The sequence below is a fragment of the Lissotriton vulgaris genome, chromosome 2_1, assembly GCF_964263255.1.
Source record: "Lissotriton vulgaris chromosome 2_1, aLisVul1.2, whole genome shotgun sequence".
NCBI lineage: Eukaryota > Metazoa > Chordata > Amphibia > Caudata > Salamandridae > Lissotriton > Lissotriton vulgaris.
In genome coordinates, this window is record NC_141687.1 from 352,128,500 (window position 1) to 352,151,757 (window position 23,258).

The following is a 23,258-nucleotide window of genomic DNA, read 5'->3' on the forward strand; positions in this document are numbered from 1 at the left end:
AGTGATGTGGTAGTGTCCCTGAGTGATGTGGTGGTGCCCCTGTGTGATGTGGTGGTGTCCCTGAGTGATGTGGGGGTGCCCCTGAGTGGTGCCCCTGAGTGATGGGGTGGCGTTCCTGAGTGATGTGGTGGTGTCCCCGAGTGGTGTGGTGGTGTCCCCGAGTGATGTGGTGGTGCCCCCGAGTGTTGTGGTGGTGACCCCGAGTGATGTGGTGGTGCCCCTGAGTTATGTGGTGGTGCCCCTGAGTGGTGCCCCTGAGTGATGTGGTGGTATCCCTGAGTGATGTGGTGGTGCCCCTGAGGGATGTGGTGGTGCCCCTGAGGGATGTGGTGGTGTCACTGAGTGATGTGGTGGTGTCCCTGAGTGATGTGGTGGTGTTTCTGAGTGATGTGGTGGTGTTCCTGAGTGATGTGGTGTTGCCCCTGAGTGATGTGGTGGTGTTCCTGAGTGAAGTGGTGGTGTCCCAGAGTGATGTGGTGGTGTCCCTGAGTGATGTGGTGGTGCCCCTGAGTGATGTGGTGGTGCCCCTGAGTGATGTGGGGGTGTCCCTGAGTGATGTGTTGGTGCCCGTGAGTGGTGCCCCTGAGTGATGTGGTGGTGCCCCTGAGTGATGTGGTGGTGCCCCTAAGAGATATGGTGGTGTCCCTGAGTGATGTGGTGGTGCCCCTGAGTGATGTGGTGGTGTCCCTGAGTGATGTGGTGGTGCCCCTGAGTGATGTGGTGGCATTCCTGAGTGACGTGGTGGTGTCCCTGAGTCATGTGGTGGTGTCCCTGAGTCATGTGGTGGTGCCCGTGAGTGGTGCCCCTGAGTGATGTGGTGGTGCCCCTGAGTGATGTGGTGGTGTCCCTGAGTGATGTAGTGGGGCCCCTGAGTGATGTGGTGGTGCTCCTGAGTCATGTGGTGGTGTCCCTGAGTCATGTGGTGGTGCCCGTGAGTGGTGCCCCTGAGTGATGTGGTGGTGCTCCTGAGTGATGTGGTGGTGTCCCTGAGTGATGTGGTGGTGTCCCTGAGTGATGTGGTGGTGCCCCTGAGTGATGTGGTGGCATTCCTGAGTGACGTGGTGGTGTCCCTGACTCATGTGGTGGTGTCCCTGAGTCATGTGGTGGTGCCCATGAGTGGTGCCCCTGAGTGATGTGGTGGTGCCCCTGAGTGATGTGGTGGTGTCCCTGAGCGATGTAGTGGTGCCCCTGAGTGATGTGGTGGTGCCCCTGAGTTATGTGGTGGTGTCCCTGAGTCATGTGGTGGTGCCCATGAGTGGTGCCCCTGAGTGATGTGGTGGTATCCCTGAGTGATGTGGTGAAGCTCCTGAGTCATGTGGTGGTGTCCCTGAGTCATGTGGTGGTGCCTGTGAGTGGTGCCCCTGAGTGATGTGGTGGTGTCCCTGAGTGATGTGGTGGTGTCCCTGAGTGATGTGGTGGTGTCCCTGAGTGATGTGGTGGTGCCCCTGAGTGATGTGGTGGCATTCCTGAGTGACGTGGTGGTGTCCCTGAGTCATGTGGTGGTGTCCCTGAGTCATGTGGTGGTGCCCGTGAGTGGTGCCCCTGAGTGATGTGGTGGTGCCCCTGAGTGATGTGGTGGTGTCCCTGAGTGATGTAGTGGTGCCCCTGAGTGATGTGGTGGTGTCCCCAAGTGATGTGGTGGTGTCCCTGAGTGATGTGGTCGTGTCCCTGAGTGATGTGGTGGTTTCCCTAAGTGATGTGGTGGTGCCCCTGAGTGGTGCCCCTGACTGCTGTGGTGGTGTCCCCGAGTGATGTGGTGGTGTCCCTGAGTGATGTGGTGGTGTCCCTGAGTGATGCGGTGGTGTTCCTGAGTGATGTGGTGGTTTCCCTGAGCGATGTGGTGGTGCCCCTGAGTGATGTGGTGGTGCCCCTGGGTGATGTGGTGGTGTTCCTGAGTGATGTGGTGGTGTCCCTGAGTGATGTGGCGTTGTCCCTGAGTGATGTGGTAGTGTCCCTGAGTGATGTGGTGGTGCCCCTGTGTGATGTGGTGGTGTCCCTGAGTGATGTGAGGGTGCCTCTGAGTGGTGCCCCTGAGTGATGTGGTGGCGTTCCTGAGTGATGTGGTGGTGTCCCCGAGTGGTCTGGTGGTGTCCCCAAGTGATGTGGTGGTGCCCCCGAGTGTTGTGGTGGTGACCCCGAGGGATGTGGTGGTGCCCCTGAGTTATGTGGTGGTGCCCCTGAGTGGTGCCCCTGAGTGATGTGGTGGTATCCCTGAGTGATGTGGTGGTGCCCCTGAGGGATGTGGTGGTGCCCCTGAGGGATGTGGTGGTGTCACTGAGTGATGTGGTGGTGTCCCTGAGTGATGTGGTGGTGTTTCTGAGTGATGTGGTGGTGTTCCTGAGTGATGTGGTGTTGCCCCTGAGTGATGTGGTGGTGTTTCTGAGTGATGTGGTGGTGTCCCCGAGTGATGTGGTGGTGTCCCCGAGTGATGTGGTGGTGTCCCTGAGTGATGTGGTGGTGCCCCTGAGTGATGTGGTGGTGCCCCTGAGTGATGTGGGGGTGTCCCTGAGTGATGTGTTGGTGCCCGTGAGTGGTGCCCCTGAGTGATGTGGTGGTGCCCCTGAGTGATGTGGTGGTGCCCCTGAGTGATGTGGTGGTGCCCCTGAGTGATGTGGTGGTGCCCCTGAGTGATATGGTGGTGTCCCTGAGTGATGTGGTGGTGTCCCTGAGTGATGTGGTGGTGCCCCTGAGTGATGTGGTGGCATTCCTGAGGGACGTGGTGGTGTCCCTGAGTCATGTGGTGGTGTCCCTGAGTCATGTGGTGGTGCCCGTGAGTGGTGCCCCTGAGTGATGTGGTGGTGCCCCTGAGTGATGTGGTGGTGTCCCTGAGTGATGTAGTGGGGCCCCTGAGTGATGTGGTGGTGCTCCTGAGTCATGTGGTGGTGTCCCTGAGTCATGTGGTGGTGCCCGTGAGTGGTGCCCCTGAGTGATGTGGTGGTGCCCCTGAGTGCTGTGGTGGTGTCCCTGAGTGATGTGGTGGTGTCCCTGAGTGATGTGGTGGTGTCCCTGAGTGATGTGGTGGTGCCCTTGAGTGATGTGGTGGCATTCCTGAGTGACGTGGTGGTGTCCCTGAGTCATGTGGTGGTGTCCCTGAGTCATGTGGTGGTGCCCGTGAGTGGTGCCCCTGAGTGATGTGGTGGTGCCCCTGAGTGATGTGGTGGTGTCCCTGAGTGATGTAGTGGTGCCCCTGAGTCATGTGGTGGTGCCCCTGAGTCATGTGGTGGTGTCCCTGAGTCATGTGGTGGTGCCCGTGAGTGGTGCCCCTGAGTGATGTGGTGGTATCCCTGAGTGATGTGGTGGTGCTCCTGAGTCATGTGGTGGTGTCCCTGAGTCATGTGGTGGTGCCCGTGAGTGGTGCCCCTGAGTGATGTGGTGGTGCCCCTGAGTGATGTGGTGGTGTCCCTGAGTGATGTGGTGGTGTCCCTGAGTGATGTGGTGGTGCCCCTGAGTGATGTGGTGGCATTCCTGAGTGACGTGGCGGTGTCCCTGAGTCATGTGGTGGTGTCCCTGAGTCATGTGGTGGTGCCCGTGAGTGGTGCACCTGAGTGATGTGGTGGTGCCCCTGAGTGATGTGGTGGTGTCCCTGAGTGATGTAGTGGTGCCCCTGAGTGATGTGGTGGTGCCCCTGAGTCATGTGGTGGTGTCCCTGAGTCATGTGGTGGTGCCCGTGAGTGGTGCCCCTGAGTGATGTGGTGGTATCCCTGAGTGATGTGGTGGTGCTCCTGAGTCATGTGGTGGTGCCCGTGAGTGGTGCCCCTGAGTGATGTGGTGGTGCCCCTGAGTGATGTGGTGGTGTCCCTGAGTGATGTGGTGGTGCCCCTGAGTGATGTGGTGGCATTCCCGAGTGACGTGGTGGTGTCCCTGAGTCATGTGGTGGTGTCCCTGAGTCATGTGGTGGTGCCCGTGAGTGGTGCCCCTGAGTGATGTGGTGGTGCCCCTGAGTGATGTGGTGGTGTCCCTGAGTGATGTAGTGGTGTCCCCGAGTGATGTGGTGGTGTCCCTGAGTGATGTGGTGGTGCCCCTGAGTGATGTGATGGTGCCCCTGAGTGATGTGGGGGTGTCCCTGAGTGATGTGTTGGTGCCCGTGAGTGGTGCCCCTGAGTGATGTGGTGGTGCCCATGAGTGATGTGGTGGTGCCCCTGAGTGATATGGTGGTGTCCCTGAGTGATGTGGTGGTGCCCCTGAGTGATGTGGTGGTGTCCCTGAGTGATGTGGTGGTGCCCCTGAGTGATGTGGTGGCATTCCTGAGTGACGTGGTGGTGTCCCTGAGTCATGTGGTGGTGTCCCTGAGTCATGTGGTGGTGCCCCTGAGTGGTGCCCCTGAGTGATGTGGTGGTGCCCCTGAGTGATGTGGCGGTGTCCCTGAGTGATGTAGTGGGGCCCCTGAGTGATGTGGTGGTGCTCCTGAGTCATGTGGTGGTGTCCCTGAGTCATGTGGTGGTGCCCGTGAGTGGTGCCCCTGAGTGATGTGGTGGTGCCCCTGAGTGATGTGGTGGTGTCCCTGAGTGATGTGGTGGTGCCCCTGAGTGATGTGGTGGCATTCCTGAGTGACGTGGTGGTGTCCCTGAGTCATGTGGTGGTGTCCCTGAGTCATGTGGTGGTGCCCGTGAGTGGTGCCCCTGAGTGATGTGGTGGTGCCCCTGAGTCATGTGGTGGTGTCCCTGAGTGATGTAGTGGTGCCCCTGAGTGATGTGGTGGTGCCCCTGAGTCATGTGGTGGTGTCCCTGAGTCATGTGGTGGTGCCCGTGAGTGGTGCCCCTGAGTGATGTGGTGGTATCCCTGAGTGATGTGGTGGTGCTCCTGAGTCATGTGGTGGTGTCCCTGAGTCATGTGGTGGTGCCCGTGAGTGGTGCCCCTGAGTGATGTGGTGGTGCCCCTGAGTGATGTGGTGGTGTCCCTGAGTGATGTGGTGGTGCCCCTGAGTGATGTGGTGGCATTCCTGAGTGACGTGGTGGTGTCCCTGAGTCATGTGGTGGTGTCCCTGAGTCATGTGGTGGTGCCCGTGAGTGGTGCCCCTGAGTGATGTGGTGGTGCCCCTGAGTGATGTGGTGGTGTCCCTGAGTGATGTAGTGGTGCCCCTGAGTGATGTGGTGGTGCCCCTGAGTCATGTGGTGGTGTCCCTGAGTCATGTGGTGGTGCCCGTGAGTGGTGCCCCTGAGTGATGTGGTGGTATCCCTGAGTGATGTGGTGGTGCTCCTGAGTCATGTGGTGGTGTCCCTGAGTCATGTGGTGGTGCCCCTGAGTGATGTGGTGGTGTCCCTGAGTGATGTGGTGGTGCCCCTGAGTGATGTTGTGGCATTCCTGTGTGACGTGGTGGTGTCCCTGAGTCATGTGGTGGTGTCCCTGAGTCATGTGGTGCCCCTGAGTGATGTGGTGGTGCCCCTGAGTGATGTGGTGGTGTCCCTGAGTGATGTAGTGGTGCCCCTGAGTGATGTGGTGGTGCCCCTGAGTCATGTGGTGGTGTCCCTGAGTCATGTGGTGGTGCCCGTGAGTGGTGCCCCTGAGTGATGTGGTGGTATCCCTGAGTGATGTGGTGGTGCCCCTGAGGGATGTGGTGGTGCCCCTGAGGGATGTGGTGGTGCCCCTGAGGGATGTGGTGGTGTCCCTGAGTGATGTGGTGGTGTTTGTGAGTGATGTGGTGGTGTTCCTGAGTGATGTGGTGTTGCCCCTGAGTGATGTGGTGGTGTACCTGAGTGATGTGGTGGTGTCCCCGAGTGATGTGGTGGTGTCCCTGAGTGATGTGGTGGTGCCCCTGAGTGATGTGGTTGTGCCCCTGAGTGATGTGGGGGTGTCCCTGAGTGATGTGTTGGTGCCCGTGAGTGGTGCCCCTGAGTGATGTGGTGGTGCCCCTGAGTGATGTGGTGGTGCCCCTGAGTGATATGGTGGTGTCCCTGAGTGATGTGGTGGTGCCCCTGAGTGATGTGGTGGTGTCCCTGAGTGATGTGGTGGTGTCCCTGAGTGATGTGGTGGTGCCCCTGAGTCATGTGGTGGTGTCCCTGAGTCATGTGGTGGTGCCCGTGAGTGGTGCCCCTGAGTGATGTGGTGGTGCCCCTGAGTGATGTGGTGGTGTCCCTGAGTGATGTGGTGGTGTCCCTGATTGATGTGGTGGTGCCCCTGAGTGATGTGGTGGCATTCCTGAGTGACGTGGTGGTGTCCCTGAGTCATGTGGTGGTGTCCCTGAGTCATGTGGTGGTGCCCTTGAGTGGTGCCCCTGAGTGATGTGGTGGTGCCCCTGAGTGATGTGGTGGTGTCCCTGAGTGATGTAGTGGTGCCCCTGAGTGATGTGGTGGTGCCCCTGAGTCATGTGGTGGTGTCCCTGAGTAATGTGGGGGTGCCCGTGAGTGGTGTCCCTGAGTGATGTGGTGGTGCCCTTGAGTGATGTGGTGGCATTCCTGAGTGACGTGGTGGTGTCCCTGAGTCATGTGGTGGTGTCCCTGAGTCATGTGGTGGTGCCCGTGAGTGGTGCCCCTGAGTGATGTGGTGGTGCCCCTGAGTGATGTGGTGGTGTCCCTGAGTGATGTGGTGGTGTCCCTGAGTGATGTGGTGGTGCCCCTGAGTGATGTGGTGGCATTCCTGAGTGACGTGGCGGTGTCCCTGAGTCATGTGGTGGTGTCCCTGAGTCATGTGGTGGTGCCCGTGAGTGGTGCCCCTGAGTGATGTGGTGGTGCCCCTGAGTGATGTGGTGGTGTCCCTGAGTGATGTAGTGGTGCCCCTGAGTGATGTGGTGGTGCCCCTGAGTCATGTGGTGGTGTCCCTGAGTCATGTGGTGGTGCCCGTGAGTGGTGCCCCTGAGTGATGTGGTGGTATCCCTGAGTGATGTGGTGGTGCTCCTGAGTCATGTGGTGGTGTCCCTGAGTCATGTGGTGGTGCCCGTGAGTGGTGCCCCTGAGTGATGTGGTGGTGCCCCTGAGTGATGTGGTGGTGTCCTTGAGTGATGTGGTGGTGCCCCTGAGTGATGTGGTGGCATTCCCGAGTGACGTGGTGGTGTCCCTGAGTCATGTGGTGGTGTCCCTGAGTCATGTGGTGGTGCCCGTGAGTGGTTCCCCTGAGTGATGTGGTGGTGCCCCTGAGTGATGTGGTGGTGCCCCTGAGTGATGTGGTGGTGCCCCTGAATGATGTGGTGGTGTCCCTGAGTGATGTAGTGGTGTCCCAGAGTGATGTGGTGGTGTCCCTGAGTGATGTGGTGGTGCCCCTGAGTGATGTGGGGGTGTCCCTGAGTGATGTGTTGGTGCCCGTGAGTGGTGCCCCTGAGTGATGTGGTGGTGCCCATGAGTGATGTGGTGGTGCCCCTGAGTGATATGGTGGTGTCCCTGAGTGATGTGGTGGTGCCCCTGAGTGATGTGGTGGTGTCCCTGAGTGATGTGGTGGTGCCCCTGAGTGATGTGGTGGCATTCCTGAGTGACGTGGTGGTGTCCCTGAGTCATGTGGTGGTGTCCCTGAGTCATGTGGTGGTGCCCGTGAGTGGTGCCCCTGAGTGATGTGGTGGTGCCCCTGAGTGATGTGGCGGTGTCCCTGAGTGATGTAGTGGGGCCCCTGAGTGATGTGGTGGTGCTCCTGAGTCATGTGGTGGTGTCCCTGAGTCATGTGGTGGTGCCCGTGAGTGGTGCCCCTGAGTGATGTGGTGGTGCCCCTGAGTGATGTGGTGGAGTCCCTGAGTGATGTGGTGGTGTCCCTGAGTGATGTGGTGGTGCCCCTGAGTGATGTGGTGGCATTCCTGAGTGACGTGGTGGTGTCCCTGAGTCATGTGGTGGTGTCCCTGAGTCATGTGGTGGTGCCCGTGAGTGGTGCCCCTGAGTGATGTGGTGGTGCCCCTGAGTGATGTGGTGGTGTCCCTGAGTGATGTAGTGGTGCCCCTGAGTGATGTGGTGGTGCCCCTGAGTCATGTGGTGGTGTCCCTGAGTCATGTGGTGGTGCCCGTGAGTGGTGCCCCTGAGTGATGTGGTGGTATCCCTGAGTGATGTGGTGGTGCTCCTGAGTCATGTGGTGGTGTCCCTGAGTCATGTGGTGGTGCCCGTGAGTGGTGCCCCTGAGTGATGTGGTGGTGCCCCTGAGTGATGTGGTGGTGTCCCTGAGTGATGTGGTGGTGCCCCTGAGTGATGTGGTGGCATTCCTGAGTGACGTGGTGGTGTCCCTGAGTCATGTGGTGGTGTCCCTGAGTCATGTGGTGGTGCCCGTGAGTGGTGCCCCTGAGTGATGTGGTGGTGCCCCTGAGTGATGTGGTGGTGCCCCTGAGTGATGTGGTGGTGCCCCTGAGTGATGTGGTGGTGCCCCTGAGTCATGTGGTGGTGTCCCTGAGTCATGTGGTGGTGCCCGTGAGTGGTGCCCCTGAGTGATGTGGTGGTATCCCTGAGTGATGTGGTGGTGCTCCTGAGTCATGTGGTGGTGTCCCTGAGTCATGTGGTGGTGCCCCTGAGTGATGTGGTGGTGTCCCTGAGTGATGTGGTGGTGCCCCTGAGTGATGTTGTGGCATTCCTGTGTGACGTGGTGGTGTCCCTGAGTCATGTGGTGGTGTCCCTGAGTCATGTGGTGGTGCCCGTGAGTGGTGCCCCTGAGTGATGTGGTGGTGCCCCTGAGTGAAGTGGTGGTGTCCCTGAGTGATGTAGTGGTGCCCCTGAGTGATGTGGTGGTGCCCCTGAGTCATGTGGTGGTGTCCCTGAGTCATGTGGTGGTGCCCGTGAGTGGTGCCCCTGAGTGATGTGGTGGTATCCCTGAGTGATGTGGTGGTGCCCCTGAGGGATGTGGTGGTGCCCCTGAGGGATGTGGTGGTGTCACTGAGTGATGTGGTGGTGTCCCTGAGTGATGTGGTGGTGTTTCTGAGTGATGTGGTGGTGTTCCTGAGTGATGTGGTGTTGCCCCTGAGTGATGTGGTGGTGTTCCTGAGTGATGTGGTGGTGTCCCCGAGTGATGTGGTGGTGTCCCTGAGTGATGTGGTGGTGCCCCTGAGTGATGTGGTGGTGCCCCTGAGTGATGTGGGGGTGTCCCTGAGTGATGTGTTGGTGCCCGTGAGTGGTGCCCCTGAGTGATGTGGTGGTGCCCCTGAGTGATGTGGTGGTGCCCCTGAGTGATATGGTGGTGTCCCTGAGTGATGTGGTGGTGCCCCTGAGTGATGTGGTGGTGTCCCTGAGTGATGTGGTGGTGTCCCTGAGTGATGTGGTGGTGCCCCTGAGTCATGTGGTGGTGTCCCTGAGTCATGTGGTGGTGCCCGTGAGTGGTGCCCCTGAGTGATGTGGTGGTGCCCCTGAGTGATGTGGTGGTGTCCCTGAGTGATGTGGTGGTGTCCCTGAGTGATGTGGTGGTGCCCCTGAGTGATGTGGTGGCATTCCTGAGTGACGTGGTGGTGTCCCTGAGTCATCTGGTGGTGTCCCTGAGTCATGTGGTGGTGCCCTTGAGTGGTGCCCCTGAGTGATGTGGTGGTGCCCCTGAGTGATGTGGTGGTGTCCCTGAGTGATGTAGTGGTGCCCCTGAGTGATGTGGTGGTGCCCCTGAGTCATGTGGTGGTGTCCCTGAGTCATGTGCTGGTGCCCGTGAGTGGTGCCCCTGAGTGATGTGGTGGTGCCCCTGAGTGATGTGGTGGTGTCCCTGAGTGATGTAGTGGTGCCCCTGAGTGATGTGGTGGTGCCCCTGAGTCATGTGGTGGTGTCCCTGAGTCATGTGGTGGTGCCCGTGAGTGGTGCCCCTGAGTGATGTGGTGGTATCCCTGAGTGATGTGGTGGTGCTCCTGAGTCATGTGGTGGTGTCCCTGAGTCATGTGGTGGTGCCCGTGAGTGGTGCCCCTGAGTGATGTGGTGGTGCCCCTGAGTGATGTGGTGGTGTCCCTGAGTGATGTGGTGGTGTCCCTGAGTGATGTGGTGGTGCCCCTGAGTGATGTGGTGGCATTCCTGAGTGACGTGGTGGTGTCCCTGAGTCATGTGGTGGTGTCCCTGAGTGATGTGGTGGTGCCCGTGAGTGGTGCCCCTGAGTGATGTGGTGGTGCCCCTGAGTGATGTGGTGCTGTCCCTGAGTGATGTAGTGGTGCCCCTGAGTGATGTGGTGGTGCCCCTGAGTCATGTGGTGGTGTCCCTGAGTCATGTGGTGGTGCCCGTGAGTGGTGCCCCTGAGTGATGTGGTGGTATCCCTGAGTGATGTGGTGGTGCCCCTGAGGGATGTGGTGGTGCCCCTGAGGGATGTGGTGGTGTCACTGAGTGATGTGGTGGTGTCCCTGAGTGATGTGGTGGTGTTTCTGAGTGATGTGGTGGTGTTCCTGAGTGATGTGGTGTTGCCCCTGAGTGATGTGGTGGTGTTCCTGAGTGATGTGGTGGTGTCCCAGAGTGATGTGGTGGTGTCCCTGAGTGATGTGGTGGTGCCCCTGAGTGATGTGGTGGTGCCCCTGAGTGATGTGGGGGTGTCCCTGAGTGATGTGTTGGTGCCCGTGAGTGGTGCCCCTGAGTGATGTGGTGGTACCCCTGATTGATGTGGTGGTGCCCCTGAGTGATATGGTGGTGTCCCTGAGTGATGTGGTGGTGCACCTGAGTGATGTGGTGGTGTCCCTGAGTGAGGTGGTGGTGCCCCTGAGTGATGTGGTGGCATTCCTGAGTGACGTGGTGGTGTCCCTGAGTCATGTGGTGGTGCCCATGAGTGGTGCCCCTGAGTGATGTGGTGGTGCCCCTGAGTGATGTGGTGGTGTCCCTGAGTGATGTAGTGGGGCCCCTGAGTGATGTGGTGGTGCTCCTGAGTCATGTGGTGGTGTCCCTGAGTCATGTGGTGGTGCCCGTGAGTGGTGCCCCTGAGTGATGTGGTGGTGCCCCTGAGTGATGTGGTGGTGTCCCTAGGTGATGTGGTGGTGTCCCTGAGTGATGTGGTGGCATTCCTGAGTGACGTGGTGGTGCCCCTGAGTCATGTGGTGGTGTCCCTGAGTCATGTGGTGGTGCCCGTGAGTGGTGCCCCTGAGTGATGTGGTGGTGCCCCTGAGTGATGTGGTGGTGCCCCTGAGTGATGTGGTGGTGTCCCTGAGTGATGTAGTGGTGCCCCTGAGTGATGTGGTGGTGCCCCTGAGTCATGTGGTGGTGTCCCTGAGTCATGTGGCGGTGCCCGTGAGTGGTGCCCCTGAGTGATGTGGTGGTGCCCCTGAGTGATGTGGTGGTGTCCCTGAGTGCAAGCGCATTGGCTCAGGCGAAACCTAAAAAGCACCTCAGGACGTTTAATGTAATTTCTATCTCACTGCCTTGCACAGACGTGTAATTTATGTAATTAAACTCATCATTTGAGGCACACATGCTTTGTTTACTTGGAGTAAAGTGTCACTCCTAGTGTCACACATAATGCATGGAAATGTCACACATGAGCGCACTGACACGTCTATTCCTTTGCTCATGAACCCTCACCCCTGTGCTTTCTTGCAGTTTCCTGCAGTATAAACTTCACTGGTCCAGAAGGGTACATGGAGTCTCCGACTCACCCTGGCGTGGTCTACTTCAGCACCCTGGACTGCGCATACACAGTCTCAGTGTATGCGGGATATGGAGTTGAGATTAAGGTGAGTGATTGCCTAGGTGCCAGGAGGGAAATCAGGCGGGGGGTGGCCCTGGAGGTAAGTGTAATATTGTGGATGAGTTTATAAAAGGATCGATTAACCCACAGCACCCATGATGCACACATACCTGCCTGCTCCATGACAGGAACCTGCAACGCCTTTCCAGTTGTCCACTCTGGAGATTACCAAACCTAAATTCTAGCAACAAGTAGAATGTTGAGTAGAATGTGTAAGGCCCCAGATGTGCCTGTGTAGTCACCTCACCCAAGCCTTGCCATATACACACCAGCTTTTCTCAATCGAATGCTGCACTTGTGAAGACATTATCTTTATTATTTCAACACGTGTTTATGCAATTGGACAAGGTATGCCAGTAGTTCATCAATGCAGTTTATGAACTATTGTCTCTCTTGTATCCTGTGGACATGAATGCAAACTTGGGGTGTCTCTTCTCTAGAAGATAATACGTGCGGTGCCATCCTGTAGAGCTTTGTTGTAGCACACACGTCCTGATCCTGAAGTTCTTTTGTTGTTGAGTCTGTCTGCGGCGAGACATGTGTCCTGATCATGAGACTCTATGAGGTGAGACATGTGCCTTGATCATGAGGCTCTCTGCTGTGGCACACGTGTCCTGATCTTGAGACTCTATGCGGTGAGACACGTTTCCTGATCACGAGGCTCCCTGCTGCGGCACACGTGTCCTGATCATGAGACTTTCTGCTGTGGCACACGTGGCCTGATCTTGAGACTCTATGCGGTGTGACACGTGTCCTGGCCACGAGGCTCTCTGCTGCAGCACATGTGTCCTGATCATGAGACTTTCTGCTGTGGCACACGTGGCCTGATCTTGAGACTCTATGCGGTGTGACACGTGTCCTGGCCACGAGGCTCTCTGCTGCAGCACATGTGTCCTGATCATGACAATCTCTGCTGCGGGACATGTGTCCTGGTCATGGGGATCTCTGCCGAGGGGCATGTGTTCTCATTCTGGGGATCTCAACCTTTACCGTAATGGCAGAAAATGACACTCCATCAACCAAAGACATGTAACCTAATGCCAGTCTGGAGTCTATTGGGTGTCCAAAACCAGTTTTATTTATTTGTTTGTCTGTGTTTGTAAACAGCTTTTAATAACTTCTGAGTTCTCAGAAGTACGGTGTAAAAAGGCAACAACCAACAAGAAGCCATATAAACAGTGGGTGTTAGAGTTCAAAAGGATCAAACAAGATCTCCAATCCAACATGACTGAATTACAGTCTAACAGCAAAGCTTTAGTGAAATGAACTCCTGAAAGTTCAGTGTTTGGTCAATTCCTAAGGTGGATGTAGTTTGTTTCTGCGCTCAGCTGGGATCCATTGTATTCCACAATTTCAGATCCTGCACTCCCATAGAGCAGCTGCTGTGTTTCAGATGATTGAAAGGGTGTTGCAGTTTCAGTGGAACTGATGGTAAATGGAGGTTCCCGGTGGGAATGCAATGTGGGATCAGCTTTTGTACATAAGATGGTGTGACCAACCTTTGTTATAGTACGCCTTATGGGTGATAAGAGCCTATACAAATGTTTCCTGTTCTCCACTATGGGACAATTGACTGTCTTCAGTTCTGATTTGTTGTTACCACATCTCCATAGTTGCAGGCAGACACACTGGTGGCTAGATTTTGGCATCTTTGCCATCTGTCGTTTTCATTCTTTGAAAAGCCTGTATAAAACACACTACTGTAGTCTAGTTATCCACTGGCCAGGCATCTTGACAATTCCATACATTGAGAAGTTTGCAGCAGTTTTAAATGTTTCAAAGCAGAGCCTGGAAAGCTGGTCTTTGACACCCTTAATCATGCCACTGATTTTATGTGTAAATTAAAAATCTGAGACAAAAAGGATTCTCACATTATCACATTTTTGAAAAGTGGTGGGAATGAGTCCTCGGCAGGGGGGAGGAAGGAGTGGCAGAATCCAGTGCTGATATTCAGTTTTCATGAAAAGGCAGGGTTCTTTCATCCATAGTTGGATCCATGCTAGGGATTTCGTGATGTTAGATTGACTCTTTTAGTCCTTTTTCATATAAATATAGATTTTGGTGTTGGTGTACATCAGGAAATGGATCTGGCACTGATCTAGAAGCTTGGTAAATGGGTCACATGAGAGCAGATAGAGGGATGATCTGGGGCACACCATACAGTGATTTGCTGGAGAATTCTGTGGATCTCAGTAACAATTATAGGCAGAGATCACAGACAAGGGAATTAATCCTGTTTAGGGCACTCTTGGAAATCCTGAACCAATCTTTCAGTCAACAGGGTTTGTCCAATTCCTGCAGGATTTGCACTTTGACCTTTCAGCTTCCATTAGGTATGGCCCTGCTGGAGAGTGCCGCTGGGGAAGGGCATACGCCAGGGATGTGTATTGGCCCTAACTCTATTTCCATTGCACGTTAAAAGTCTTGAGGCTGGACTTTGTGCCTGAGCTGCGGTTGTCCTGCAGGTGGGCAAGAAAAAAAGTCCCTGCAGTACTCTGTATGGATGACACTGTCCTATTGGGCAGAACACACAAGAGTCTAAGCATCTTTTTCCAAGAGTTTGTCAGCTTTATGGAGTCCCTGGGTTTAGTCCTGAATCGTTCAAAAATGTACACTAGGTTCTGGGGCCCCAAACCTGTAAAGTTGAAGAGTCTATTCCTCCGTGGCCACCCTTTGCTTCTACCCAGGATTTCTCATACCTGGGTGTGGTCTTCAATGCCAGGGGAAACTGGGGTCCCTGCAAATGTAAAGCTTCACAAAGGTTTGCTAATGCCTCTGGCTACATTTACAGATTAGCCTCACGTCAGTGGCAAGGCAAAGGCCCCCGCAGCCACTGCAGTGCAGGGTAGAGCCGAGCTCCAGTGGGCCCCTTCAGCACAGTACCCTGGCCTGAGACCTCCTGAGTGAGTCCAGAGGGGGGCCCTTCTATGTACTTTCAGAGGGGGCCCCTCAAGTTTCTTTACACCACTGCCTCAGGTATTGGCAGAAAGCTCATTTCCCTCCTGTCAGAGGTCTTCAGGAGCAAATACATCCTCACTCTTACCTATGAGGCCAGCATTTGTGGATATTCTAACATAACTGCCCAGCAGACTGAAGACTTGTTGATCAGGAGTTGGGGGTTGAGTATTCTGAAGATTGTATTAAATTGATGCCCTTGGTGCTATTATGTGCTGTCTGGGCAAAGCCACGCACAGGTGATCACTGATTGCCTTGCTTGTGATAAAGGATTGGCCATACCCTGGTTGCAATCCATTAATTGTGAAATCCCTGTCCTGGGGAGACGGGAATTCTTTTCTACCCCCTCTGCTATAAATAAAGCTAATTTAACCTGGGTTAGATAAATATTCCAAACAAGGAAAAGGTGGCTTAAAGATGAAGATGAATTTTCTACGAGTTCTGCAAGGGAGTATAAGACTCTGCAAACCACCTCCAATATGGACCTTTATTTGCCATGGGAGGATGCTACCTGGAACAGAGTCCCTTTAACCAGGTTTGGTATTGTATGGTGGCATTTGAGCTTTCCTCTGGGACAGTTTGATTACAGTAACGTGAGACTCTGTCCTTGTGAGGAGGCCTCGTCCCAGAGTTTGCTCCACTTCCCTCTTTTTTGAAAATCCTGCTTGGCATACTCCAAAAGGCTTTTAGTCCCATTCATTAGAGTGTGTGGCATCAGTAGATGTGGCGTGCCACTGCTGTATCTGCCTTCAGCGGTTAAATTCCCCAACACTCTGTAACAGCATTTGTTCAGTTTCAAAGTGTGCTATTTCCAAAAGGAAACAAATAATTTATCAGGCAGATGCTTCAAATCACACCTGCCGAAACCACTTTAGAGGAGCAACTGCCTGATGGGTTTGCCCTGGGTGTTGGCCCATATGGTATGACTCCCTTACCTTGATTTGCGGGGCCATAGACCTTTCTTAATGTTTTTATGTTGTCTGTTTTTACTATGTAATTATTTATTTGATGTTTTTAAATAGAGAGGTGCACTGATGAGGCCGTCACAAATGTTTTCATGGTGTTTTAATGTCTATATTGTGCTTTTATGGCTGTGTTGTTCAGCCAAAACAAAGTATTATCTATCTATCCATCTATCTATCCATCCATCCATCCATACATCTATCCATCCATCCATCCATCTGTCTAAGTCAGCAGTATGTTATGGTCTGCAGTGTCCAGAGGAGCCGAGCGACCAATAATGGACGCTTGTTGGTTTTCATGGAGCAGCAGGAGGAGCGCCTCTTTGATGCCAGTTGAGGTGGTTCTGTCCTTCTCATGGCCACTGACTGAAGTTCATGAAACAGTAGATTTTGTTCAACATACTCTTGTAGCTGGTCATGGCTAGGCTTGTCGCCATTTTACAAGAAGATTGTATGGTAGGTTGGAAACTGGACAATAGTCAGCCAGCAGAAAGAGGGATAAGATTGTATGTTTTAATTTGCTTTAGACTATGTCATTCGTAAGACAAAATGTCATCATGTTGTTTACTCAGGAATATTAAATCTTTTTCATGCGTATAGCTGTGCATAGTTATACGGCTGTGTTGGTTGCTTTCATATTTGAAGATGACTTGATTATCTCTCCATCCAAAACAGATATGCAAGAGGTATGTCAGATGGGCGGGGTTGATAAGATGAGTTTGCGGTTGTTTACGAATGCTTTGCAATTTTTTATCCAAATGCATCAATAATTCTTTCTGTTGCTATGGGTTGTTGTAGGAGGTATTTTTCACTGGTTATTATTAAGTCCTTTTCTGGCAGATATTGAACAGTTCCTTTGTTTGATTCAGAAGCCATTGATCTGCTTCCCTCTTCAGTTTTCTTTTTAGTAACCTCTTCTGCTCCTCCCTTAAGCGTTTTCTGCTCCAGTTTGAAACTGACAAAGCAATTTTTTTCAGATACAAGCAAAGATTTATTCCACCATCCTTCCAGGTTTCTACAATGTTTACACTCTAAATTGCTCTACACATAGAAGTTCCTTATATAGAGGCAAGTTATACATCCACCATGATTTAACAGGGTGGAAGAAAGACTGCCTCCTGCATCATGATGCAACCACAAACAAATAATTTTCCGCGTGTATCAGAGGCGTAGCTGCCCTGTCGCTTTAAATAAAGTCCATGCACAGAATGTCAAATCAACACAGGCTGGTGCTTGGCTGCCAGTGACACCGCCAGTGCCTGCTCCCCAGTCACCTAATTACAGGTGTTCAGATGGAAAATATAATGCAAAAAAGGTAAAAAGCACCAACTGAGAAGGAGCGTTCCTGCCTTTCGCGGGGGGAAGCCATTTTCTTTTTGTCTGTTGTGTCGTTGATGGCGGGATAAAGCTGTCACGCCAAAGCTGCACCACTTCAGCACCTGCGGTAGACGCTGGTGGGTTATTTATTTGCCTGTGGATGTATTTGTAGTCACAGCGTAATGCAGGTAGGCGGGCAAGTAGGCATGCGGTTAGGTCAGATTAAGCTTCTGCCACGTTGACGGCTCTGTTCCGCCTCCAATAAAGTGCCTCCTGCTCTACTGTGTTCATTATCATAACCCCCATGAAGGGCAAAATGGAGTTCCTTGGGTCACAGTTGTTGACAGAGGTCCTTGAAGCCAGGTTTTGTGTGACTCTTCACACCATCAAGGCACAAGCTATGGGGAGGTGTCTCTTCATTGACTGCATGTGGTCGAAAAATTGTAATTCCCACATTTTCTAACTACTGAAAACATGTTTTCCTCCCCATCTCAACAATTCCTGGTTCATCTCTCTGAAAATGAAAGGCTGATCTTCCTTGCTCAATGTCGCGTAGCATTGCACACGTTCACAGATCCATCTTAATAAACCTTGATAACATGAACCCCCATACTTCTGCAGCATGGATGAGTGCATTATGCAGCATCTTGAAGTTCATGAAATATCCACATGGTTGGCCTCTTCCCAAGCCTAATTGATCATCCAGAATTGTGTTTTCCACGATGCAGTATTCCCATTTAAATGGACCACTCAGTTTATCTTTCCCTATTCCTGCGTCACTAAAAGTTTCCAACAATAGGTGTTCTAGGATGTTGCTTTCTTTTATGATGTCGCCTGGGGTGTTAAGATATGTTGATGTATATATCACCAACCTGGTTGCCCCTTTGAGGTCTGGAGCAAACTGCCATTGTCCCCAAAGACAATAAATATTTCCTCTCACCAGGGCCGGCCTTAGGCATGTGCAAGCTGTGCACCTGCACAGGGCCACCAAATCCCAGGGGCCACCACATCAATATATATCCTTAATATAATAATCCTCTGAGGATGGATACATATTTGTGTGGGGGCCCCTAGCAGGGAGTTGGTGGCCTCTGGCTCTATACAACTTCCAAACACCATGAACCCCCTCTTCACTGGCCTCCGCGCTCCGCCCCACCCGGACCCCCTCTTCCGGGGGCCCCTACCTAGGCTCCCTGCCCAGGGCCACCATGAACCTAGAGCCGCCCCTGCTCTCACCCTTGCGTGCAGAGGCAGACATCAGACTCCTTTAATATGCCTCTCATCTGGCCCAAAACTGCTGTTTGCAGTGTCATCTCTACTACAACTACAGGTGATCTCTGTTTTTGATCCAATGACATGGCATTCTGGGCTGCTCGTACACCAGATCCTGCTTGGACCCTTCTAATCTACAGGGCTCTGGTCACTCTGTTAGTCCATTCGATGCTGTGCCGCTCCCTTCATGCAGTCCTCTCTGTCTCTAGGCACCATGCCCTCCTTACACCCTGGAGCGCATTTGGGCCTTTCGGCTAACACAAATGAGCTGGTGGCATGGGCTCAGTGTGTTTCCGAATCCCTGCTGTTGTCGGGATGAAGTGATCAAGCAGTGGCAGCTAGCTGGTACCGAAGGCGGTAGGGCGGGGTGAGGGCGTACACCAAAAAATATATAAAAAATAAATTCACATACTTTCTTGAAGCACGGCATCCTCCTCCCTCAGGTGTCTTCCAGGAAGCTCCTGATGCAGGAAACTGCGTTGCCCAATCCTGGTGCTGCTTTCACAGCATGAAAGCAATGCCAGGATTGGATAGAGCGGTCACTCTCGCACTCCTAAGAGCCCTGGAGGCCTGCGCTTTCTCTAACTCAGCTAGGTTAGAGAACTTTAAAATGCTCATGTTTGGCTGGCCAACCCTAAGATGGCCAGTTAAAGAGACATACGCATTTTAAAGCACATAGCTCCCTGCTGCTGCCACTGAGCAGCACTGGTCCCACCCCATCCTGACACATAGTTCAGGATGGGTTGCTGAAAAATAAAATGGTAATAAACTTTATTATCATTTTTTTATTCAGCTCTGGGGCATGTTGGGCGACGCTTCTCTGCTCAAATGGAGTAACTGCCTGTGGGATCAAGTTCTATCCTCAAAAACCTTCGAGTTTTCAATAAAGCAGGTAGTAGAGGAACTTGTTCATGCCCATCCTGCCTGCTGCCTCCTTTTATTTGGCCCAGCTAGCATGCAGGGGGCATAAAAAGAGGAGTGATGGCTGCCTTATTGAAATTTCGCAGGTGGTTCTGAACAAAGGCCAGGCTTTTTACAACGTTTTTACAAAAATGCTGAATTTGCATTTTTTGGTAAATGCTAAATCATAATATCCCGGGGAGTCTGGCAGCCTACAGTGGCATCAAAATGTGCCTTGATTGTAATGTACTGGGACTTGACATCACAGTGAAACACACTGGAATCATAATAGACTTTCCTTGAGTAAGAGTCTGGCTTGGCACCATTGTATTGTATTGAATTGTATGGTTATTTATATAGTGCTTTTCATACCTCTTATGAGGGGCAATATGCTTTTCAGATCGCCTGGTAACAAGCCACTCTGTATCTATTAATTTCATACCACTCCGTAGCCCTGGGAGGCAGTGGCACAGCTAGAGCTTTTGCCACGCAGGGCGGTCCCTGATCTTGTTGCTCGGTGACGGCCGGTGCAGGTCAGACTGGGGGGAGGAGGAGTCAACAGACAACAACGATGGGAAATAAAAGAAAAAGAAAACCATTTACCTAGCGCTCGCCGAAATTGCTCACCTCACATGAAGTGCTGCAACCCCCCAAAAAGTGCCATCCGAGGCGGACCGCCCCACCCCCCCTAGCTACACCACTGGTGGGAGGTCGCTCAAGCGATCTGGCTTGTGTTTAGTTCCTGGGCTTCTGCCAGTGCCCGGTTGAAAGTGTGTTGGCTGCAGTTGGACTGCTAGGGGAAAAGTGGAATGCAGTGCATGGGATTTGTAAGCGAGGAAGAAGTGCTGCGTTTGCCTCCTGCCACATGAGCCTAAGTCTTGTAAGTGGTTGAAAGATAAGTGCAGTAGTGCATGCACGTACTTACCATCCTTGTGTAATGAATGTTGAGTGAAGCTTGCTATTAATGGCATTTGTACATACCACAGGTAGAGACAATCCTTTTGTCACTCAGGACTGAGAGGCAATCCCGCCACTTATCTTGGTCCGTACAAGCTGTATTGTTCACAAAACCCCTTACAATGTTCCTGTGAGGCCAGTAGGATTTGCTCCACATACATCCGGAGTGATGCTACCTACCTGTGCTTGCTGAGCTGTTCATTAACAACACTACAAGGCTGAGTCTTCTTTTGGATATTTTGGGAAACACCATGTTTTATCACTATTTTAAGTTCTAGATGGTTGTTGCTTGTCTTTAATTTATTTGGTAAAGTGTTCCACATGTTGCAAGTTTGTACTGAGAATGGACTTCGATCATTCTGTGTTTTTGTGAAAGATGGGATGCTGGGTAGTGGTGCCATTCTTGGTCTCAGGTTCCTGTTGGCTTTAGAGTTGAGTATTGACTATAGAAAAACAGGTCTAGTGCAGTGACGTGCCTTGTGGGCGAAGTAGAGAACATTTGTGCATATTCTCCTTGTTACCAATAGAAAATCCATGTACCTCACTAAGATTCTGAAGTTTATGATTAGAAAGTGGATAAAAAAAACCTTTAATATGAGTCTTGCAGGAGAAAAATCCATAAAAGCCTAGCTTTCTGAGAAAAATTCTCCCATAAAAAATATGTTTTGCACAAAACATCACATAAAAGGCGAGATGTGCAAAGTTTAAAAAACGTATAGACTTCAGAAAGGGTAGATGTTGTGAATTTCCTCCACCTCTTCAAAAGTGATTTTTATGTTACTCACCCCTACTTACCATATCACCCCAAGAATGCAAATACGTTTTATAACTACGTGGAGAATGCAATTCTTCATAGAAACTGCTTTACAGCAACTTGTTTTAAAACACAAGCTTTAATGCCTATAACTGATCGTTACATCTAAATTCAAAGAAATATACAGCTCCAGTTTTGTACAACTCGTGCTAGGTTGGACACTTTCTAACCATTCCCTACTGGCGTGGATAACAAACCGGGGCTCTTTCTAACCGATCCCTATTACGGCAGATGAGAAAGGTTTGTCTCTTTCTTAGCACTCCCTATTGTAGAGAAGAGAAGTTGGACCCTTCTAACGACTCCCTGTTGTGGGTAAGATAAACTTGGCTCTTTCTTAGAAGTACCTATTGTATTGGATGGGAAATGTTTGGCTGTTTCTAAGCACTCCCTTTTGTTATAGGTGAGAAAGGTTCAACTCTTTCCTCACACTTCCTATTGTTGTAGATAAGAGAACTTGACTGTTTCTAAGCGCTCCCTAATGTGGTGGAAAAGAAAATGTTACTCTTTACGAGCACTACCTATTGTGTGGATAAGCAAAGTTCTGCTCTTTCCAAGCACTCCCTATTGTCTTAGATAAGATAAATTGCCTCTTTCTAAGCTCTCTCTATTGGTGTGAATAAGCGAAGTTGTGTTATTTCTAAGCCCTCCCTATTTGATGGATAAGAAAAGTTTGGGTCTTTCTAAGCACTCTCTTTTGCGGTGGCTAAGATAATGTGGGTTATTTCTAGGCACTCCCTGTTGTGGATAAGAAAAGTTGGATTCTTCTTAAGCACTGCCTTTTGTTGTGGATGAGAGAACTGATTTACAGCGACTTGCCTTGGAACGCTGGATTTGGCCAGATAGGGTCTAGTAGAAGAGACCACCCTAGATCCATACACAACCCACGCCACGCATGCCATCTCTACTTCACAACAACCTCTGTGTGTGAGACTGAAGATGGCTGTGCAGCGGCCCTCTGTAAGGGATTCCTGCATTCTAGCCCAGCTAAAGACCTGCACGTGGCCTGGCTGGCTGCTCACAGGCTCGAAATCTCTCTTGCATGACAGAGTCAGAGCGGATGTTTTTAGTAGTAAAAACAAAATTAAGCACCGCCACCCTCCACTCCATTCTGGAAACCTGGAAGTAATTAGCACGGATGTGGAGGGGATGTTTACTCATCACAATGTTTATAACCGCTCTGGTAATTAATGTCATTAATATCAAATCAGCCCTTAATGAGGGAAGGCAGCGATGCCTCAGTCACTGGGATAAGTTACACGAGGCAGATGGGGACAGTGGGAGGCCTCTCCAAGCCTGCACCAGAGGGAGGTGTGAGGGTAGGAAGGCGGCGGATCAATGGATGCGCGTGGAAATGCAATGACTGTATTGGCACTCTCATCTATCTTTCATTGATGGATACATCACATTATCTACATTCAAATATGCGTCTCTTGTCTTTCGATACTTTGGTTTTAGAGCAGTGAAAACACTCGAGAAACAGGAGGGAACAGAGAGGACATGTCAGGCTTTTTTCGAAATACTTGAAGTTGTAGATGCAACCCGGCAACATCAGAGGTGCAGTTCTAGGGTGGGGGGGCGGGTGGAGGGGGATGGAAAATAGGTCACTCCCCTGTCAGCACTGGGCGCGCCTGCTTCATTGGGTGCACCCAGAGCAGGCAGTGACAGGGAGGAGGTTTCACACAAAATGTGCTGTTCCTTGTGCAGATGCAAAGCTCGTGTGGCCTGCAAGGCACTGAAATGTAGATGGGTGGCTTCAAACTGGCAATCCCTGTTTTAGGTAGAGGGACCGGAGCATTCTGAGTAGGAGTTAGGTCTCTCTCCCATATATAGGTGCAGTGTGTGACTCCACCCTCTTGTGGAGGGTATCTGTGCGGTGTTTAAATTGAGGTGTTGTTTGCTCGACACCCGCACTTAATTCTCAACACCGGCACTTCTGGCAGTCCACCACATGGTGAATTTTGAGGTGCACAACAACATAGTGTTTAATAACGTAATACACATTAAAAATTAAAGATACTTGCTGCTCAGGCCATGTTGCTACTGCTACTATGGAGTGGTGGGGCGGCAGGGCAGCAGGACCGTAGGATGGGGAGCGTTCTGCTGCTCCCAGCAGTCCCTAGGACAGTAGACTCACCATCCAATCCAGACACTGCTCTCATATGAGTACAACGTAGCAATTGGACTGAGTTGGCTGGTTCTATGCTCCACTCAGGCACTGTCTGTGCCTTTCTCTAACCCGGCTAAAGAATACAGCCAGGTTACAGAAACCTAAGTGCACATGTCTGTTTGGCCAGCCTAGGACAGCCTGCCAAACAGACATGGACACTTAGAAGTGCACACCTCTCCTCCTCCCACCTCCCATGGCCCCTCCCCACACACGCTATCTCAGAGCAAGCCGCTGAAAAATAACACAATAGTAAAATATGTTTTAATTTTACAGCTGCTTGCTCTGAGCCAGTACGGTGACGCCGCAATCCCTCTGGGTTTGACTTACATGGAATAGTCTGAATTGTCACCCTTGCAGGAGTGTGATGGTTTTTAGTTGTGTTGATGCT

The 23,258-nt window shown here is 52.2% G+C and overlaps 1 protein-coding gene across 2 annotated transcripts in view; it reads left to right on the plus strand.

The window, feature by feature from the left end:
• Positions 1-23,258, plus strand: part of SEZ6 (seizure related 6 homolog) — a 1,086,274-nt gene that overhangs the window by 455,367 nt on the left and 607,649 nt on the right. For both annotated transcript variants that reach the window (XM_086955133.1, XM_086955132.1), the window contains exon 3: positions 11,379-11,512. In XM_086955133.1, coding sequence (XP_086811259.1) covers positions 11,379-11,512 — 134 coding nt within the window. The remainder of the gene's footprint in view (positions 1-11,378; positions 11,513-23,258) is intronic.